The 22,454-nt window shown below is 37.1% G+C and overlaps 1 protein-coding gene across 1 annotated transcript in view; it reads right to left on the bottom strand.

Annotated features, from left to right (window-relative positions):
* LOC125856025 (uncharacterized) overlaps window positions 1–22,211 on the bottom strand; it is a 28,396-nt gene extending 6,185 nt beyond the window's left edge. The window contains exons 1-2 of the mRNA XM_049535628.1: window positions 22,050–22,211; window positions 21,517–21,806 (exon numbers count right to left, since the gene is read on the bottom strand). Coding sequence (XP_049391585.1) covers window positions 21,517–21,806; window positions 22,050–22,211 — 452 coding nt within the window. The remainder of the gene's footprint in view (window positions 1–21,516; window positions 21,807–22,049) is intronic.
* Between the last annotated feature and the right edge of the window lie 243 nt (window positions 22,212–22,454).

Here is a 22,454-nt window from a genome sequence, read left to right as displayed (position 1 = left end):
ATGTGGATCCACTAGCTAAAGTAACCTATGGGGGCACATAGTTTATGGGATTAGGAGATTGCTACTAGAAAGTCGGACTCAACTAAGGTAGAAGGTTTCCATCTCATGATACATTCTTTGGGAACCCGGACTCAACTAGCTTAAAAGGAACCCATTTGGAAAGCTAGACTAAACTAGTGTAAAAGCTTTCATTGGGAAGCCAGACTCAACTAGCGTAAAAGCTTCCATCTCATATTCAATAGTTTCGATATTGGCAACCCTACACTTAAGGGAAAATGTAGGAAATATGGGTTAGTACAAAAATGCACAAAGTATGATAGCCATGCATAAAAACCTTTAAAACATGCAAAAATGGACATTTTAGTTGAACCATCCTATATATTAATTTTGAACATCATCCTTGAAATATAGTTGGAAAGCGTAACTCATAGGGAAACTCATATATAGTTCATCATAGCAGAAAGGATAACAACATAATGATAAGCATAGCCTCCAACATAGACATAATGCAAACATCAATTATCATAAGACATGGTTCATATACATAGTTAAATACATAGATCTTCATGTCATAAGAGAACCAATTCATAATTTACCCTAAGTTATACTTGTGCAATCCATAGATAAGATCTCATAATCCCATCTACACTAAGTATCACTTTTAGGACACCATGGTCATGCTTATCATGCATTGATATCACCCATAGTTAATACTCATAGACAAGGAAACATTCATGTTCAATAACTCATATCAAGGAAAGCCATTCATATATACAATCCACATTTAGAATGCATTAATTCATAAATCTTCATAACATAAAAGAAATACATCATGACCACTCTCAAAGCCTACTTGTGCAATGCATGAATGAAGTCTCATACCCCCACTCACACTAATTAGATCTTCTTGAGGAGTCATAGTTTGTAATTCATGTTCTTGTTAATGTTTCATCATGGTGAGAATTAGCCTTACCCGACTTAGACCATGTGAGATTAACATGGAATCCGGTGTCATGCCTCCACAATGAAAAGAGGTGTCCTACTTAACTAAGGAAGGACTAAAGTTTGTTAGTTTAGGTGGATCTACTAGCTAAAGACCTATGTGGCACATAGTTATGAGATAGGGAGATTGCTACTAGAAACATGGACATAATTGAGGTAAAAGGTTTCCATCTCATGAGATACATGTTTAGCGAACCCGGACTTAACAAGCGTAAAAGGAACCAATTTGGAAAGTCGGACTCTCTAATATAAAATCTCCCATCTCATATACACTATCTACTCAGTGGTAAACAAAATTTCCATAGAGTACTTGTTAAGTCATAACTTGTTTCATTAGAATAGCTCATTTGATCATGCGTGAGAATAACCTTTCACATCATGCTCATAATGTGTTCACGATAATAGTCTTTCAATCAACACAATATATCATCATAATCATGGTCATGTACATTTCATGCATAGTCATGTGTAAGGGTGTATATGAGCATAGCCTTTCAACAATATCATAGTTACATCATAATCATGTTCATGCATGTAGTGTGTGTGAGATTGTTCTTTCAATGACACAAAAAAAAATATCATCATCATAGACACTTCACTCTCAAACTGTTCATAAAGCATGTACATAATTTCACAATTCTGCATAATTCTCATAACTTGCATTCAAGGATCATAGATCACATTAAATCAACACATCTAGAATCCACTATATTAGATATTGATATAGTCATAATTCAAGTAGTTCAATTACAACATACATAATTTCATGTACTCATATTATAGGTCATGTGGGTAAAGTATTTCCACAATAATGCGATGTACAATTCAACATACATAATAGCTTCCCTCTAAAAGCCTTAACATCATTAGCTCATGTATAATAGCTTTTACCCTTAAAGCCCTAAAATTCATCTTCATACTACAAGCCTTACTCTCAAGCAATACCTCACATGATCATCATGTTTACCTAATTCTCAAGATAATCTAACCACATGCTTCATTGTTAACCAATTATAATCATATAACATCATGCAAACTCAATCTCAATAACACTAAACCATAATCCATCATATAAGCCCTAATATAATCAATTCATGTCTACAAGCTTTAATTTTAAGCAATTCATATCTAGGTGATCTAATCTCAAGAAATTCATAAAGAAGTTCATCAATCTTAGAAGGTCATATATAAGCCCTCAATTTTCCTCTTTCATTACATAACACTAAACTATATCAATTTAACCTAAGAATCATAGCTTAGTCAAGAATACATGTATAATCATACTAAAATCATGCAATTACATCATAATCAACCATTCTCCACTCAATTGGATCAACATACAACAATACCCAGAATGTAGGAAGGAACCCTAACTAGAATAGGGGAATTAATGGATTCTTGAGGAACTCAACATAAAATCATGTTAAACCATCAATTTATTCATAAACAACCATAACTCAATTATTTAAAATGAATTTGAAAAGAATCCATGAGATTAAAGTCTAACCTAACTTTTTGGGTTTTCTAACTTTGAAATTGGGGGTTTTGAAGGGGCTCTATCGGCGAAGGCTACCTATAGATGAAGAGCTACCATACCTTATTGAATATTTACCATGAATTTGAGGAGAAAATCTTGATTCTTCACCCTAGCTTCACCTTTCTTCTTTTTTATCCTTGGACTTCAAGAGAAAGGATTTCTTGGAGGAATTGGGTTTGTTTTGGTGTCTTGGAAGAATGACTAAATTTATTTAGTTTAGAGGTCTATTAGGTTTATATAGGTATTCTAATTACTAATAAAACTACACCACTTAACCCCTAACTAATAATGAATTAACCGCTAAGTCCCCAACTTAAAGCAACTTGACCCCATGACTGCCTTACCCACGAGACCCCGACCCACGGACTGCGGGTGGGTCTACGGACCATGCTGGTCCTTTGTAGGTGATGGCCTGGAGCTTAACTTGAACCCCTTGACCCACGACCCTCCCCCATGGGGCATGGGTCCCCTTCTTGAGTGGGCTATTTTTTGACATCTTTTGGTGCAGTTTTAGGGTCCTCCTCAAGGACCCTATGGTTGGTCCTTGGGGAGTTGTTTCTTGGCGTTTAACCCCTAAACGCCTCATCCTAAGTACGGGAGGCCATTTTACGATTCTAACCCACATATCAAACTCTAAAACTCTCACATAAGGCTCTAGTTTCACCTACTAGTTTTTCGGTTGTTACAGAGACCCATCTTTCTTTTTAATGAACAACACCGGAGCACCCCATGGAGAGATACTCGGTCGGATGAAACCCTTATCTAGAAAATCCTTTAGTTGCTCTTTCAACTCCTTTAGCTCCGTCGGAGCCATTCTATAGGGAGGATTAGAGATAGGTTGCGTATCCGGTAAAAGGTCAATACCAAAATCTATTTCCTGCTCGGGGAATACCTGGTAAATCATCAGGGAAAACTTGAGGGAATTCACTATGAGAATCAACTCTAGAGAAGGGATTTGGATTCAACATCTGTCACCCTAACAAGATGGTAAATACACCCTTTGGAGATCATCTTTAAGACAAGAGACAAATTTACCTCTAGGCATAGAATTTCCCCCCTTCCACTCTAATATAGGCTCATTTGGGAATTGGAATCTAACCACCAGAGTCCTACAATCGATAGAGGCATAACATGCACGCAACCAATCCATACCCAAAATCACATACAAGTCTAACATGTTTAACTCTACCAAGTCCACCAAAGTAACTCTATGGGCTAAGGAAACGGGACATTTCCTATAGACTCTCTTAGCCACCACCGAGTCACCAACCAGGGTGGAGACCAAAAAATGTTTTGATAACACTTCGGGGAGCATATCAAACTTCATGGCCACATAAGGTGCCACAAAGGACAAAGTAGCACCGGGATCTAACAAGGCATAAACATCAATAAGAAAGACTTTTAACATACCGGTCATCAAATCTGGGGAGCCCTTTTGGTCACCTTGGGATTGAAGAGCATAAAAGTAGTTTTGCTTTGGGCCATTGGAGTTTGAACCGCTTGGAGGAGCTTGTTTATCTTCTCTTCCCTTAACCTTGAGCATTAGACAATCTCAACTCTTGTGGCCACTCTTCCCGTAACTAAAATACCCATCCTTGCCAACTAGGCACTTACTATCATGTTTTCTTCCATACCTTGCACAATTAGGCCTAGCCACGTAAGAGCCACTACTATTACCTCCTTGAGATTTAGGGGTAGACACCCTATCCTTATTGACCCTTGGAGGAGCACTACAGGAACCTTGGTTGGAAAACCTTTGTCGAAACCTTGGTCGACCTTGTCCATCGGACATAGCATTGGAGAAGTTCCCATCACCGGTTCAAGCTCTTTTCACCTCCATATTCTTTTCCTTGAGTTTTGATTCCTCGATTTGTTGGGCGTACACCATAAGACATGAGATATCATATCATGATGGAGCATTGTCGTACTACATTATTTTTCTACCTAGTCAGACACGCCCATCCAAAACCTACTTATGTTATCCCTCAAATCCGTCATCATAATTGTAGCATACTTGGAAAATTGAGTGAACTTTAGGGAATACTCTTTCACGCTCATAATTCTTTGACGAACGATAATGAACTCTTCCACCTTAGATTCCCTCAACTCTCGGGGAAAGAACCTATCAAGAAATGTCAATTTGAACAACTCCCATCCTACCAGGCCCGCTCTTACGGGTCTCACACCCTTCCACTGATCATACCATACTTGAGCCGCATCTTTATGTTGGTAGGTGGCTAGCACCGCCTTCTCCTCCAAAGATACCCCCATAATAGCAAGCACTTTATAAACCTCATCGATGAACCTTTGGGGGTCCTCTTCAACTTTGGAGCCATGAAATTAGGGAGGGTTCATTCGAGCAAAATCCCTAACACTTAAAGCAGCTGAATTCACACTAGGATTCACCGGAGCTAGAACTTCTCTATTGGCTTGACCCGCTAAAGCTTGGAACAATATTTGAAAAGCCAATCTAACCTCCACATTTGACATAGCCTAAGGATCAATCGGATCTTGAGGAGCTTGGGAGGGGCTCCTTGATGCACATTGTCCTCTTTCATCCTCTAGCATTAGCCCTTCGTGTATTCATATCCTGAAGACACAAGAGAAGGATTAAGAAAGGGAAATCTTTTAGAGTCAAACTCTAAGGAACAACTTAAGAGATGAAGACGTGAGATTTCCTAAACCTCGTGTAGTCTCTAATTCATAAGTGTGGCATGCTTCACACTCATGAACAAGACTCTACTAGACGTGGCTTCTGAGACATCATCCTAGAATCATTCTAAACCTTGTGCTCTGATACCAAGTTCGTGACGACCCAGGGGTATCCCCTAGATGTAACATGGCATATAGAACCCCGAAGGACTCCATACTAGCCCCTTAGGATATCATAACCTAAGCAAAAGAACAATAAGAGTAAAAATGCATTACAAGTCTAAAATTTTCATTAAAAGATGGAAGTTTAGACTCTAAGTCTCAACATAGCCATCTATTACATTATTCTAAATGTAAAGGGACACATCCCATACAACATAGTATGAAAAGGAAAAACAAGGAATGAACTACAGTGAGATAAAATACATCCCCAAATCACAAGGACTCACCAACAAGCTAGGAGAATAAGCAATTCCAAGCTTTAGCCACAACGATGATCACCTTGAGAACCGGACCCTACACTTGGGGAAACTGTAGGAAAAGTAGGCATTAGTACAAAAATGCACGCAGTAAGACAGCCATGCAAAAAAATATTAAAAACATTCTAAAAGGGACATTTCATTTGAAAGCATGAAATTTACAAAGTTTAAACATCATTATGAAAATAGTGGAAAAGCATAAGTCATAAGCATAATCGATACATAGATCATCATAACATAAGAGGAACATATCATAAATACCCTCAAAGCATACCTGTGCAATGCATGAATAAGACCCCATAAATCTCACCCATGCTATGTAAAGCTTCTTGAATAACCATAGTTCATAATTCATATTCTTGTTCATATTGTTGTTGTGGGAATAAGCCTTAACCGATATGAGGCCATGTGAGCAAACATCAAATCTGGTGACTCCTACACCAAAAAGGGTTGATCAACTTGCCTAAGGTAGAACCATACTCTTAGCTTAGGTGGATGCACTAGCTAAATAACCTATTGGGGCACATAGTTTATGGGATAAGGTGATTCTACTAGAAACTCGAACCCAACTAAAGTAGAAGGTTTCCATCTCATGAGACATACTTTGGGAACCTAGACTCAACTACTGTAAAAGGAACCCATTTGGAATGCCAAACTCAACTAGTGTAAAAGCTTTCATTAGGAAGCCGGACTCAATTAACGTAAAATCTTTCATCTCATATTCAATATCCACTCGGTGCTAAGCATTAATTCCCACAGAGTTCATATTAAGTCTTGACTTAAGTTCATACTGATGAAAGAATGTCTTTACACTCAATCCAGCATAATTCATTCGATAGCTCATAGATCATTGATGAGTCCACAAATTGAACTCATTCAGGGCTATATTTTGATAGAATTAGTGTCCTCAAATGCATATTTTATCTCAATATATGATGAAAACCCTTAAGTTTTAGGTATTTAGAGTTTGAGGGAAAGCATGGACACTACTTAGCAAAAAGGAACAAAAGTAGCTGAAAGAACAAAGAAATGAAGATCTAAGAATCACCAAACCCGTTCAGCGAGTCACCAAAAGGTCTTATCCTCGCCTTTTGTTCCAGTGTGTTGAGCCCTAAAGGAAAGGATCAAATCGGTAGTGAAAAGGAGCAGTCGGCGTGTCGCTGAGCAGTTTCGTGAAGCAGTACTATGTCACCCAATGATCCAAAACACAACAATACTGAAGGATAAAGCAAGACGACGATGAAACCTACCAAGGGCGGATTACCAAGTTGATCGGCGATCTTGACTAACTTCGTCGAGTGATCCTTCGCAGCACATTTTCTGAAAACTATAAATACTAGTTGAAGTTTTGTAGCTTAGGATTAGAGTAGAAATTATTATTAGTAAGTTTTATTATTAAAGTTTTAACATCAGACTTAGAATATTCTCTCTAAGCTTTGAGAGGGTTTTGAAGATCTTGAAGATTCAAAGGGTTTGAACTACAAGATTTTGGACTTGGGTTTTTTGGATTCTTCACTTTTGACTTGTTTTAAGACTTAATCTTGCATACACATTGAAGGAAACTGAGATTGGTTACATTCTTACCTCTTTTACATGTGTAGCTAAAACCCCAATTCTTGGGGTGTGATTTTGTGAATATGGGTTAGATTATATCTGTTGGGTCTTGCTTGATGATGGTTTATTTTTGTTTAGATGTGATTTCCTTTAGTAGTTGTGGTGGAACTTAATGAAATTGTAGTTGCAAATACGATTTCACCTTTGTGTTTTCGGCTTGCGAGAGAGAGAGGTCGTAAAACTAAGACTACTAAATTGATGGCTGGTGGGAGCGGGTCGACATGAGGTTCAGCTCGAGAGAGTGAACCCTAGTCCTTCTCCCACACACTCAGCTCGAGAGAGTAAGTGGGATAAGGTAGAGGTTGTTCTTCATGCGGCAAGTGGGTCCGAGAACTGGGACATAGTCCAAAAAGGATTATCAAACTCTGAGGATGCGAGCTGAGTAGAAACTTCCACCACAATCAAACTACACCCCTATTAGAAGGCATGTGGGTTTCTCTTTAGGTTTATCTGTTTTAGTTTCGCATCCGGGATTTTTGCTGTTCACCGAAAGCAGCTTTCCAATCGGGGTGACAATACACCAAGATCTTTGACAATTATGTTTATGTAAGCTCTTAATTATGGGTGTGAAGTACGCCACAGTCATGGCTAAGAGGTTGCAAGCCTCTTTTTCACACTCGACTTCTTTGTCACTTTTCTAGAACCAAAGGTTAACTTGGCTTAAAGGATTTCCTTTTCAACTGGTCGAGTCCAACGGTCGGTCAAAATTGGATTCGTCAATTTCATTTTCCTCATATTTTTTCATCAATCCAAATCAAATGAGGGACAGTTGTTGACACCCAATTTTGATCCTCCACGATAGAAATTAACTTTCGAGCTTCTTTAATATCAAACGATTTGAAATAATTAACTTTATAAAATTCAAATATTTTTTCAAGTTATTTTTAAGAATCATAGTCAATCTTTATAATATTTTTAATAATAAATATGTTTTATATAGTTATGTATGTAATTAGTATATTTTATACATATTTAAAAATCATCTCAAAAAGATTTTACATTTTTTGTTAAAAGTTTTATTAATTTAGTGTAGTTTAAATTATAGTTATACTTTGAATTAGTTTTTTTAATTAGGTTAATTATTTTGTTTCATTAAGATGAAGAAGCTTGTAAATTAATTATATTAATGCACCTATTTGAATTCCAGTCCAATCTACCAAAATCAATTCTTTTGGTTACCTTGTAAACTGTTTGGCTAAATTGTTAATTAATTCTCTATTATATTAGCCAAGTCTAACAATGTTCTGCAATTCATTAAAGGACCATATTTTGGGCCCTTTTTTCCTAATTTTTCAACAGCCCACTACTGCTTCATTCAACTTTCAGCAACCCGGTTCAATTCCAACCAATCCTTCACCAAGACCCGGCCCAATTACCCTTTAACAAAAGAAACCCAGAAGCTTTCAGCTTTAAATGGCAGCTCACAAATGACAACGGCAACATCAAATGTTCACGATGGCAACATTCTCATCCAACGGTAACATTGCAATCCACAATTCCAATAGACATAACCGAATGGCGTGTATAATTCCAAAACACAACAATTTCAAACGACACTAATTATAAATGGGGGTGTTTGAACTCACGGCGTCTTCATCAACATACAACGTTTACAGGATTTCAGATATGTCTATAGTAGTACGCAGGTCGCCTTGTCGTTGTCTCAAATTGCCTCGACAAGTCATATGCATAGTACTATTCCAGCCTGTGATTTTTTCCTTGCAGCCTTGATATTAAGCTGCGTGGAATTTTGAGGACGATGGGGGTGGGGGTGAATCGATCGTCCACCTCACCTCTCTCCCGTTCGAATTTGTTGAGTTTGGATTCGATTTAAGCATATTCCCGTCTTTGGATAGAATTTGATTTCAAACAAATCTTAGCCTTTACCTGAAATTTCCCTCGTTTTCCTCCAAACGAACCCTATAAATCTTCTATGAATAACCCCTTCTTTTTCATTGTTAGGGATTCGAAAAGCTGGCAAAAATTTAGAGAGAGAAAAATTACCAAGCTGCAATAGTCACATAAGAAATACACCTTAAATATATACTCTTCTTTCCTTTTTTGTGGGTTTCTGGGATTCAAAGGAGCTCCTGAAGTTTGAAGTTGGTAGTGAAGTCACTCATAGCTTGTTCTCGTCTTAGTTTTGTTGCCCAGGAAAAGGTAATAGCTCCTTATTTATTTACGTTTCACTGTAATTTTGAGTATCATGTGATGAGTCTATCTTTGTTGGGTTTTATTTGGCTTTATTTTGCTTGGTTTGAACATGAATATACATGGCTTATTGCCTTTACCGTTGGAACTTCTGACTGACCATTGTGCTATTCATGTTTTATCTCAATTAGAGGTTCAAATCAGGTTATCGTTGTTTAAGTTTAACTTCCATGTTGTTTTGAATCACATGCTCTTCTTGCCTTGGTTCTTATCCCCAATGTGTTCTCAAGTATCAATGAAGTTTTCTTCGTATCATAGGTTTGTATTTGGAGTCATTGATTCGTTTTTTATTCTCTAAAGTTGGTTGAGTCTCTGTCTTGTTTGTTCTAAATAGTTTGGATGTTCGTGTGGTTTATACTTGGAATGTGTTGGCTATATTGTTTTGTCTTCTTCAGTGTTTCCTTTTGTTCCTGGTTGTCTCTTTTGATTTGTGGATTTTCAACGAGGTTAGCTTAATCTTGTACATTTTACCTTCGTTTCCTTGAGTAATTTGAGTGATGTCTATGTCTCTTTTGACTTTAATTCATGATATTGTGCTTGTAGTTCCTCTATTGAAATGCTTTGGTTTAGCTAAAATTAATCTTACTGCCTAGATATTAAAAAATAGCCCTCTCCTCTTTGTCTGGCCTAAAGTATCTATTAGGAGTATCACATGTTCTTCAATTTAGTCATTTAGTCGATTTTATTGCTATACAATGTCATTCTCTTGAATATTATGTTTTTTTACACCTATTTGTGCTTGTATTTAAAATGTTAGGTTGAGTGATGATGTTGATGTGTTTAGTATTAAGGTAACCAGTTTCTCTTCTTTTGCTTAAAAGGATTGGGTCTGCTATAGCCTCCAACTTTTTGCCCTTTTAGCATGATAATCTAGAATCATTAGACTTCATTACTAGAGTTAATTGTGATTATTGCATGAGACATATTATTTGTCAATGGTGCAGCATACTCTGTTTCTCAATATTTTTGTTTACTGTTGATTGTTGGTTACATATTCCCTATAATGTAATGTTGTTGTTTCCCCCTTAAATGACCCCCTAAATTTTATTGTTCAAGTATATGCATATGTTACTGTGTAGTATCAAAGTTATCTCGTTAATTCTTGTCAGTGTTGAATTAGTTTGTTTTGTCTTTCTTAAAAGTCATTTGTTGTTTTAGTCCAATAGTTGAGTTTGGTTGTATCTTGGTTTTGAATTTCTTAAATAGCCTTCATTTCAATTAAGTTATGTCTCATTTGTTTTGTTTGATTCATATGCTAATTTTGCCTTCTTTCTTTTGTTGTATGAACATTTCCTGAGTCCTCAGAGACTCCTTTCTCCTTTGCATTTCTAAATGGGCCGTAAAGGCTTGAAGTCATTTTATTCATCTCGAGTCAGCCCCTTGGCAAATTTTGGAAATCTAAAAATAGACTGAGATATTGCATTTATAAATTGATATACTGCCTGTATATACTCATTATGCAGTGATATACAGTCCTAAAATGTCGAAATACAAGAAAAGAAGTAGACATACATGGTGTCGAAGAAATTAGACTGATATACACCTTTAATACAGCCCATATACAAAAATATACACTTGGTGCATATACAGGTTTTCAAAGGCAAAGAGGGGTCAAAGCCCTTTTTTTTTCCAGCAGGTTCAGGCGAAAATGGGCCAAAAGGGCCCAAAAAAATTCCAATAGCAGATCTTGAATGAGATGGACCAAAACCCATCACTTTTTGGCAAACTTTAGATAATAGGACAAGGACAAAAGGTATTGGGAAGCCCAATTTCTAATTTGGGCAAAAAGCCCAAATTTAACATTTCTCTTCTTTGCTTTGTATTGACTAACATTCTATTTGATTTTGTTTTATTCAATTAAATTCCCAAAGTATAGGCATTCCTTCCTTTATGTTTAATTGAAATATTTACATTTTATTTATTATTTATTTTTATTTATTAGTTATCTTGTAAATATATGAGTTATTTTCCTCAAAAACCCCATTTTAGCTTATTTCTTTTAAAATAAAATGGATTTCCTTTACTTACTTAATTTTCAAAATTAGTCAAATTATTTTAGTCAAGTTGTAGGTCAACCGCACGTATGCGGACATTTCGAGGGCCTAACACCTTCTTGAAGTGTAAATTGAACCCTGAACCCCCTTTGAATTTGAAATGATTTTTCTATGTTCTAAAATCTTTTGAAAAAAATTATAAGTTTTCTTAATTTCTTTCAAAAATTAAGTGGCGACTCTTGAAAAACATTCTTTAAAATTTGAGTTAAATAGATTTTTTCGAAAATAAAGTCTTTATCTCTTTTAAACATAAAACAAGAAGATTTTAGGATAACTTGATTTCCATTGGAAATGTGAAGACCAGAGAGCAACTAGTTATTTTGTACACAAATTCATTGAATGGAGCTCGAGTTAATTATTTATGTAGCAAGATGAGCATGATCAATGCCTATGTTCCAACTTGAGGGGGATGTTATATAATATTGTATCCTTATATAGCTAACTAAATCATGGAAGCGATGTGTAGGATATTTACTTACCTTTGATAAAACATCTAGTGATTGTACAAATAACTGTACTTCTGAACATAGTGAAATACAAGTTCTTCTATTCCTATATTTCAAATAACAAAGACCTAGACCCATATTTCTCCATACTTTCTCGTTGTTCCTCTCTATTTTGTCTCCAAAAACTCGCGTAGCTGTAACATTCCGGAAAGTAGTAGGCTAAACTAGAGCTTGATGTGAGGGTTAGAGTCGTAAATAACTCTCGGTACTCAATATATATGTTTTAGGGTTAAAATTTCAAGGTACAACCCCCCAAGGACCAACCAATGGTCCTTGAGGAGGACCCAAAATTTGGACCAAAATAGTCCACCCACGAATAGGGGACCATGGCCAATAGGTGAACCCATGTCCCGTAGGGGAGGGGTCGTGGGTCAAGGCACCAAAAATGAGTTGCAGGACCAAACCCATAGACCGCCATCATGCCACGTGGATCCATCCACAGACCGTGGTAGTGGGGTCGTGGGTGGTCACCTTAATTGCTTTTTTGCAGTTGACTCTATGGGTGTTTTGGGGTTTTCCATTTTAAGTGAATATTAAGTGATGTCATTTTGTATTAATTTAGACTAAACTATATATAGTTTTAAGACCTCCAAATCAAGGCATCTTCTTCATAATTCCAAATTCCCAAATCAAAACCAATTTCCCCCCCAAAACTCTCTCTAGAGCTCGAAGGAAAAAGAAGAAGAAAGTGAAAGCTAGGATTGAAGGAGCAAGCTTTTCTACTCAAAATTGTTGGATCTGATCTCCAAGGCATGGTAGCTCTTCATCCATGGATAGAATTCATCCATGGAACACCCTTCAAAAACCCCAATTTCAAAGCTAGAAATCCCAAAAGTTAGGGTTTGACTTCAATCTCATGGATTCCTTTCAAATTCATTTTTGATGATTGAATTATGTTTTATTATGGATATATTGATGATTTTATATGGTTTTATGTTGAATCCCCCAAGAATCCATGAATTTCCCTATTTTTCCAATTTGGATCTAAAAGTGTAGGTATTTATTGATGCAAGTAGAATATGATAGAATTATGCATGTAGTAATTGAACTATTTGAATTATGTTATAATCCATGCCTAATGTGGTAATTCTAGATGTGTTGATGGATTGTGATCTATGGTTCTTGAAGGGCAAAGTATGAGAATTATGCATGATTATGAGATTTATATATATGCTTTATTAACATTTTGATAGTAAAGTGAATATGATTATGATCTAGTTGTTGTGTTGTTGGATGATTATCCTCATGTACACACTTAAGCATGAATATGATATGATGGGAAAGGTGTTCTCACAGTATGATGATTCTAGGGTTGAAAGGTTATTCTCACCTATTGAATCTATGAGCTATAGTATGAATTATGTTGGATTAAGTGTCAAGACATTCTTCCATGAATATGAACTTAAGTCAAGACTTAATATGTAACCTATGGGAATTAATGCTTAGCACCGAGTGGATATAAATATGAGTTGGAAGCTTATACGATAGTTGAGTCCGGCTTCCCAATGAAAGCGTTTACACTAGTTGAGTCTGGCTTTCCAAATGGGTTCCTTCTACCATAGTTGAGTCCGGGTTCCCAAAGTATTTATCTCATGAGATGGAAACCTTCTACCTTAGTTGAGTCCAGGTTTTTAGAAGAAATCTCCTTATCCCAGAAACTATGTGCCCACATAGGTCCTTAGCTAGTGGATCCACCTAAGCTAAGAGTATGGTTCCACTTTAGGCAAGTAGGACAATCCCTTTTCGGTGTGGGGTAGACACCGGATTCCATGGTAAGCTCACATGGTCTATGTTGGTTAAGGCCAATCTCCCTTTTATTCTAGTATGAACAAGAATATGAAATATGAACTATAGTTACACAAGAAGCTTTACTCAGTGTGGGTGGGATTATGGGATCTTATTCATGCATGGCACAAGTATGATTTGAGGGTATTTATGGTATGTTTTCATTATGTTATGATGATCTATATGTTGAATATGCTTATGACTTATGTTTTTACACTAATCTTCATGATGATCCCTAAACTTGGTAAAGTGCATACTTTTCAATTAAAATGTCCCTTTTAGTATGTTTTCATGATTTTATGCATGGCTATGATACTTCGTGCATTTTTGTACTAAGCCATATTTTCCTATATTTTCTATAAGTGTAGGGTCCAGATCTCAAGGTGGTCCCCATTGTGGTTAGGGCTTGGAATTGATCATTCTCCTTGCTTGTTTGGTGAGTTCTCTTGATTCGAGGACGGATACTATCATTGTAGTTTCATTCTTGTATTTTCACTTTCGGATTATGTTGTTTGGGCTGTGACCCTATTTTGACTCATGTATTGTAATATATGGCTAATTGAGACAAGTCTAGACTGTCGTTTTCCTTTATGAAAATTTTGGACTTGAAATGTGTTTTTACTCTTATTGTTCATGCTTTATGTTATGATATGTTAAGTGGCTTATATGGAGCCCTTTCGGGGTTCTATGTGCCTTGTTACGTCTAGGGGGTACCCTTGGGTCGTGACAGTAGCACATCTCCAAATTCACAACTTTTTATTATTATTTCACTAGATCAAACATCAAGGTGTGTTTGCACTAGACTTATAGTTACATAGTTGTTTGAAGCATACTTCGTTCAATCCTTTCGCCTATTTTGACCTAGGTTGGAAATCATAATGTGAAATCGGTATGTGCATGTACTTGAAATCAAATGGGGCAGAGTTTAAAAAACTTCATGACTTGTAGTGTGGAAGCATTATTCTTGAAAATCCAAGAATTATGTGAAACTTGGAAGCCTTAGGGCTTGAATATGCATTGTAGTACTTAAATTGTGGGGTTGTTGTTTGAACTTAAACTACATGTTTTAACTATGATGTGATAGCTTGTGAAATTGAATGTGAAACGGCCCTAGCACAACTGCACAAGTGTTGACTTCAAATTGTCCAAAGTGGAAGTGCTTAGAGTCTTGTGCTTAGTGAACCTAACATGATTTGAGGGTAATATCTAGTCGATAATCTTAGTTAGTAGCGGAAGTTTGAGTACCTAAATGTAGACACTAGTATAACTGTCACGCCCTAAGCCTACACCCTATTCGGGATTGGCACTCTAGAACCCCTATTGGCCCCAAGCGAACACCTGGCCTCACTTAACTCTTAGCGGAAGACTTACTCAAGATAAAAATATTTTTATAAAGTAAATTGAAATCTCAAAAGATAACTTAGAATGTATAAAGAAACATTTAATAGCCAAAATGGCACTAAAGTCTAAAACATCAAAACAGGAATGGAAAGACTCAAGAACTAACATCAACATACTATCTATGAAGCCTCTAACAAATCAGATGGACGTCGGGACAAGACCCACGACATCCTAATGAACTAAATGATAAAGTAATAAAAAGGGGTCCTCCGGAAGTAAGGAGGCTCACCAACAACTCTGAAGCTCAACTGATGCTTATCCTAGTTACATGTATCTTCATCTGAAAAGATTCAGGCGAACTGGCATCAGTACATGAATGTAAGAGCATGCGAGGAGAATTCTAAAAAAAGACATAAGATTGAAAAGAATATGAAAGAATATACTAGCTCAAGTCAACTTAACTCATTTCAATATAAAGCAATAATATGAATGTAATATAAAGAAAAGCTTTTAAAACATGGATAAAAATTCTATGTATTAAGAAACACAATAGTAACTCAGTTGTATGCAAAGATACAATATAAACTCTGTTTGTATATAAAAAATACAATTAACTCTGTATATATAATAATACAAAATACTTATGTGGAGTTTCTCTAACCGACAACCATTACTTAAGAGCTATGTAATGATAAAATATTTTGCCTCACGCTGCCATGGTCGTCTTATACATTGTCGGGTGTATAGAACCTAACTACTAAGTGGATCCACTAGTCTATGGTAAAAATCACTGAGGAGTTATCTAAAAGGTATGATCCTTTTCTACCCATGATGGCTACATGGTATATGGGGGTTAGGAGTTGTCTGAACTCTCTCCCATATCGGTGCTCAATACTACTCCCAAAATATAACTAGCTTATATGTTTAAAAACATAACTCTTTCTGTGGTTGAGATAATTACTCAAAAACTAGACCAAAGGCTTTCTAGGAAATCACTGTTTCCTCTCTTGCATAATTGTGAAAACATTTATTATTTACTGAAAAACTATCTCAAAGGCTCTGTTGGAAATTGGTGTTCCCTTTCTTGTTTAAATGTGAAAACATTTACTCTTTGGGAATACATAGTCCCCATATACTCTTTTGAAGAAATGAACTTCACTATTTACTCTTTACTCAACTCAAAATTCAAGTCTTAAAACAAGTTTAAACATTTGTAAAAGTCTTTTGAAAGACTCTAGGAACTCTCTAGACTTGGCTCTTAACTTTTCTTGAATTTGAATTTATAATTTCAAGGTTATGATTTATTTTTATGGATGATATCATGATGTTTAGACGTACCTTAGAGTGTAGAAATCAACTATAAATCATAGGTACGATTCAATTAAACTCAAACGAAAAGAAGTGGAAAAGGGTAGAGGTTCTGGCAACCCTGGCTACTGGGTGACATCGAGCTCCAGGGCTTAAACTGCAGAACTGGGCTTGTGGCGCTGTGAGTGGTGCGGTGCCCCAGAGCCCTACCTATAGAATCTTATGTGGGGCGCTCTGAGTGGCGTGGCACCCCACCTCTTTTCCCCATATTTTTGTTGAATTTTCTTGTTCGTTTTTCGACCTTAATTCGTCTAGATTCGATTGGTTCCTTTCCCATATACTTAGATTCGAATACCCAACCAAAGTTTACAAGAATCTACTCAAAACTAACTTCAAATCATATGGAACTAACTCAAGAACTTCTCAAGAACTCAACAATCAAGAACCCAATAGAAACTTCAACAAAATCCATCAAGAACTCAATTTCTCTTCTTTCAAGAACATAAATACGCAGAAATATATCATGATTGGTGCATGGGTGAACGAACCCAACGCTATATGATCTCACATACCTCGTAGGGTTACCCTTTGGCAAAATCCACTAGCTAAACTTCAAGAACGTGACGAATCTTGGCTTCTTCTCCTCTCTTCTCCTCTCTTCTCCTCTTTTCTCTTCTCTCAAAACCCTAGCATAAATTTATGAAGTGTAAACTGAACCAAATCAGTTTAGACCCCAAATAAATTACTAAAAACAGATTTAATTAATTGGGTAATGAAAAGAGCAAACTACCCCTATAAAATCCGGTTAACTTTCCTTATCTAGACAGCCCAACTTCGAACGGGCATATCTCCCTTAAACGAACTCGAAAATTAGCAAACTTGGTGGAGTTGGAAAGATAATTCAAATACCTTTCATTGGATATCTTATATCTCATCTAACTTCTCTTGTACTGAGAGTTATGGTTGTTTGAATTTAACCCTAAACTTATACTTAGCAAAAACAGGCCAAACTTTCCAAATATGGTTTCTTTCTATTTCTAGTTCTTTCGAATAGCAGGGTGTTACGATATCTCCCGCTTGGGAACATTATTCCTCAAATGAGATTACTGTTAGTAGGCTAAGGGCGTAATATCTAACATTTAACTCAAACATCCAACAAGTAAATCTAACACAAGCAGTATATCAATTAAAAAGTACTAAGAAGAGAATTAATACCTTGATTTGGAATTTCTCTGGGCTCAAAGAGATGTGGATATCTCTTATTCATATCCTCCTCAGCTTTCCAAGTAGCTTCCTCAACAAACTGATTTCTCCACAGAATTTTGACCGATGCTACTTCCTTGGTTCTTAACTTGCGAACCTGGTGGTCTAGAATCTAAACAGGAATCTCCTCATAAGACAAGCTATCCTTAATACCAATATCTTTAGTTGGTATGATTAGTGAAAGATAGCCCATATACTTTTTTCACATAGATATATAAAACAATGGATGAACTGATGCTAACTCTTGTAGTAGCTCCAACTCAGAAGCCACATTACCAATCCTTCTGGATATTCTGTAAAGACCAATATATCGAGGACTAAGCTTCCTCTTCTTACCAAATCTCATAACATCCTTCATGGGTGAAACTTTCTAGTATACCCAATTATCTACTTCAAACTCTAACTCCCTTCTTCTAACATCAGTGTAGGATTTCTGATGACTCTACGTTGTTTTCAACCTCTCTTGAATAACTTTCACTTTCTCCATAGCTTAATGAACTGAGTCTTGTCCTATCAACCTAGTTTCACCAACCTCAAACCATCCAATAAGAGATATGCATCTTCTCTCATAAAGAGCTTCATAGGAAGCCATTTGGATGCTAGAGTGATAACTATTGTTATACGAAAACTCGATGAGAGGTGGGTGATCATCCCAATTACCCTTGAAATCAATCACACAAGCTCTCAACATATATTCTAAATTCTAAATAGTCCGCCCTGCTTGAGCATCTACCTTAGGATGAAAAACAGTACTCAAGTTCATCTTTGAACCCAAGCCTTTCTAGAATGACTTCCAAAACTGTGCAGTAAATTATGCACTCCTATCTGAAATAATAGAAACTAGAACTCCGTGAAGTTTTACTACCTCTTGAACATATAACTTGGCATAATCCTCTGCTAAATGGAAGTCCTTACTGGTAAAAAGTGGGCTGATTTAGTCATTCTATCAATAATCACCCAAATAGAATCATTTTGCCTGCAAGACCGCGGCAAGCTAGTAATGAAATCCATATTGATCATCTCCCACTTCCATTCCAGAAGTTCTATACTCTGAGCCATACCACCAGGCCTTTGGTGCTCTACTTTAACTTGTTAACAATTCTGGCATTTAGTAACGAACTCAGCAATACATTTCTTCATGCTATTCCACCAACATACTTCTCTCAAGTCACGATACATATTTGTGGAACCCGGATAAATAGAATATCTGGAGCTATGCGCTTCCTCCATGATCCTCTCTTAGAGATCATTCACCCTTGGTACACACAATCTACCTTGATACCTCAATACATCATCTCCCTCTTGTTCAAAAGCTATTACTTTTTGCTTATGAAAATTTGCCTTCAATGTAAGCAAAATAGGATCTTGGTCTTGCTTTTCTTTCACTTCTGACACCAATGATGATTTGCCCCATTCATCACCACTACTCCTCCTTCTGTGAAATTCATTAATCAAACTCCTAATTGACTCCTAATTGAGCAAGTATGTGCACATCTTTGACTAAGTCTCTCTTTTCTTCCTCAACATAGGCAGTACTACCCATTGACAACCTACTCAAGGCATCAACAACAAAATTAGCCTTACCTAGGTGATAGAGAATGTTCATGTTGTAATCTTTGAGTAACTCTAACCACCTTCTCTATCTGAGATCAAGCTCTTTCTGACTAAACACATACCAAAGACTCTTATGATCGGTGAACACATCTATATGAATACCATAAAGATAATGATGCCATATTTTCAAAGCAAATACTACGGCAGTCAACTCAAGATCATGGGTTGGGTAATTCTTTTCGTGAACTTTCAGTTGTCTGGAGGCATAAGCCATGACTTTACCATTCTGCATTAATACACACCCCAATCTAGCTCTGGACGCATCACAATATACAACAAAGACTTGTGCACCCTCTGGTAAGGTCAATACTTAGGTAGTAGTCAACCTAGTTTTCAATTCCTGAAAGTTTTTCTCACAAGCTTCAAACATTGAAACTTCACTATTTTCTGAGTCAACTTGGACAAAGGGGATGAAATAGGTGAGAACCGCTCGGCAAACCTTCTATAATATTCGGCCAACCCAAAGACACTCCTAATATCAGTTGGAGATGTGGGTCTAGGCCAATTCTGCACTGCCTCTATTTTCTGAGTGTCAACCCTAATCCCATCACCAGAAAAATGTGGCCTAAGAATGCCACAGACTTAAGCCAGAACTCACACTTAGAGAACTTGGCATACAACTCTCTTTCCTTTAGAGTTTGGAGAACTATTCTGAGATGACTAGCATGATCTTCCTCATTACCCGAATAGATTAGTGTGTCATCAATGAATACGATAACAAACATGTCTAAATAAGGCTTGAATACTCTATTCATAAGGTCCATGAATGTTGTAGGCACATTAGTTAAACCGAACGACATGACCAGAAACTCATAATGACCATAACAGGTCCTTAAAGCTGTCTTGGGAATATCACATTCCCTTACTCTTAACTGATGGTAGCCATATTTGAGGTCTATCTGAGAGAAACAAATGGCATCCTGAGGGTGATCGAAGAAATCATCAATTCTCGGAAGAGGATGCTTATTCTTAATAGTAACCTTGTTCAACGGACGGTAATATATACATATTCTAAGTGAACCATCCTTTTTCCTCACTAATAAGACCGGAGCACCCCAAGGTGAGACACTTGGTCGAATAAAACCTTTTTATAGGAGATCTTTCAACTGCTCTTTTAACTCTGTTGGTGCCATCCTATATTGCGGAATAGATATAGGACAAGTATCAGGAAGAATATCTACACTGAAGTCTATTTCTCTCTTAGGAGGTTCTCCGAGAAGACCACCTGGAACGACTTCTAGAAACTCTTTTACTACAAGAACTGACTGAATAGGAGGTATTTCAACACCAGAGTCATTAACTCAGACTAAATGATAGACACACCCCTTGGAAACTAACTTTCTCGCCTTAAGGTACGAAATAAAATGACCCTTAGGCACTGCTAAACTACTCTTCCACTCTATAACTGGCTCATTAGGAAATAGAACTTGACAACTCGAGTTCTACAATCAACTAAGGCATAACAGGCATGAAGCCAGTCCATACCTAGAATGACATCAAAATCTACCATGTCTAACTTAACTAACTCAGCCATGGTGCTCTTGTGATTGACGGAAATGGTACAATCACGATAGACTCTCTCTACTAGAATAAATTCACCAACAGGTGCAAAAACACTGAAGGGCTCAAGAAGTTTCTCAGGAAGAACATAAAAATTCATCACAACATATGGAGTTACAAGGGATAAACTCGCTCCTGCATCTAGCAAAGCATAAACATCAAAGTTAAAGACTTGGATCATACCAGTGACAACATCTGGCGAATCCTCTTGCTCTTGGCGACTACTGATAGCATAAAGACGGTCTCCTCCTCTGCCTGCCCCTGAAGTAGCTCCTCTAGATGCAGCTCTATCTAGTGGAGCAACTAAAGAAGACTGGGCTCTATTGCCCCCATTACCATTACCCTGCCTCTTCTTAGGACACTCTCTCATAAAATGGTAGTTCTGACCAAACTTGAAGCAACTAGTGGAGCCATAACGACACACCTTTGAGTGAGTCCTACAATAGTTAGCACAAGCAGGAGTCTAAGTACCCCCTTATGCCATACTACCTTGAGAATGTGCAGGTCTAGCTCTGAAATTATGTGAATTTTGACTATTGTAGTCACATTTGTTCCTTGGTGCAGGTGCACTAATAGATGATGGAGCAGGCCTCTTTTTGTTTCCATTGGAAAGATGACCGGTTGGCATTACTCTTCTGCTGCACGGACTCATCCCCTTCTTTGCTCTATTGTTTTGAATCTCCTCCCTATCTTTCAGTTTCTCTTCCTCTACCTGTTGCACATGGATCATCAGCCTTGCTATGTCCATATCTCCTATCAACATAGCTGTCTTGCCTTCCCTACTAGACAGAAGAGACAACCCAGCAACGAACAAACTCATCTTGCTTCTCATGTTAGCAACCATCTCCGAAGCATAGCTGAAAGTTTTGTGAACTTCAGACTGTACTCAAGAACACTCAAAGAATCCTGCTTAAGAGTGAGTAACTCTTGTACCTTTGCTTCTCCCAGTTCTCGGGGAAAGAAACGCCCCAAGAACGCCTCTTTAAACAAAGTCCAAGTCACAAGTGGTGCACCTTCAGCTCGATTCTTCTTCCATTGATCAAACAAGTTCTACCGACACATTTTATTTGGTATGTAGCTAGTTCCACCCTCTCAGCATAGCTACATGCATGATCTCTAAAACCTTCTGAAGCTTTTCAACAATGTTTTTTGGATCCTTAGTGACACTTGAACAAGTGAATCTTGGAGGATTTATCCTTAAGAACTCACGGATCCTTGAAGTATCAGCCACTTCCTGTCGATTCTCATTCTGTCCAACTTGATTGGCCACAGCTTGACTCAACATCCGAATAGCTTTCTGGAACTCAACATTAGTGACCTCTTATTGGGGTTGCACTTCAGGTGAATTAGGTACCCCTTGTTACTGTGTTCAACATTCCTCCTAGCGGGACGACCTCTGAGAGCTCTTCGTGGAGGCATGATCTGAAAGACACACGCAGGCATGAATTAGAAGAAACTTTTTAGAGATAAATCTATCGCATGAAATGAGTATGAAACAAGTGGGATAGTTCCTAAGTGTAGCAGCCTC

This window comes from Solanum stenotomum, chromosome 2, assembly GCF_019186545.1.
Source record: "Solanum stenotomum isolate F172 chromosome 2, ASM1918654v1, whole genome shotgun sequence".
In the NCBI taxonomy this organism is placed as follows: Eukaryota; Viridiplantae; Streptophyta; class Magnoliopsida; order Solanales; family Solanaceae; genus Solanum; species Solanum stenotomum.
The sequence above is the reverse complement of the archived record's forward strand: the minus strand, read 5'-3'. Positions and strand labels throughout refer to the sequence as shown.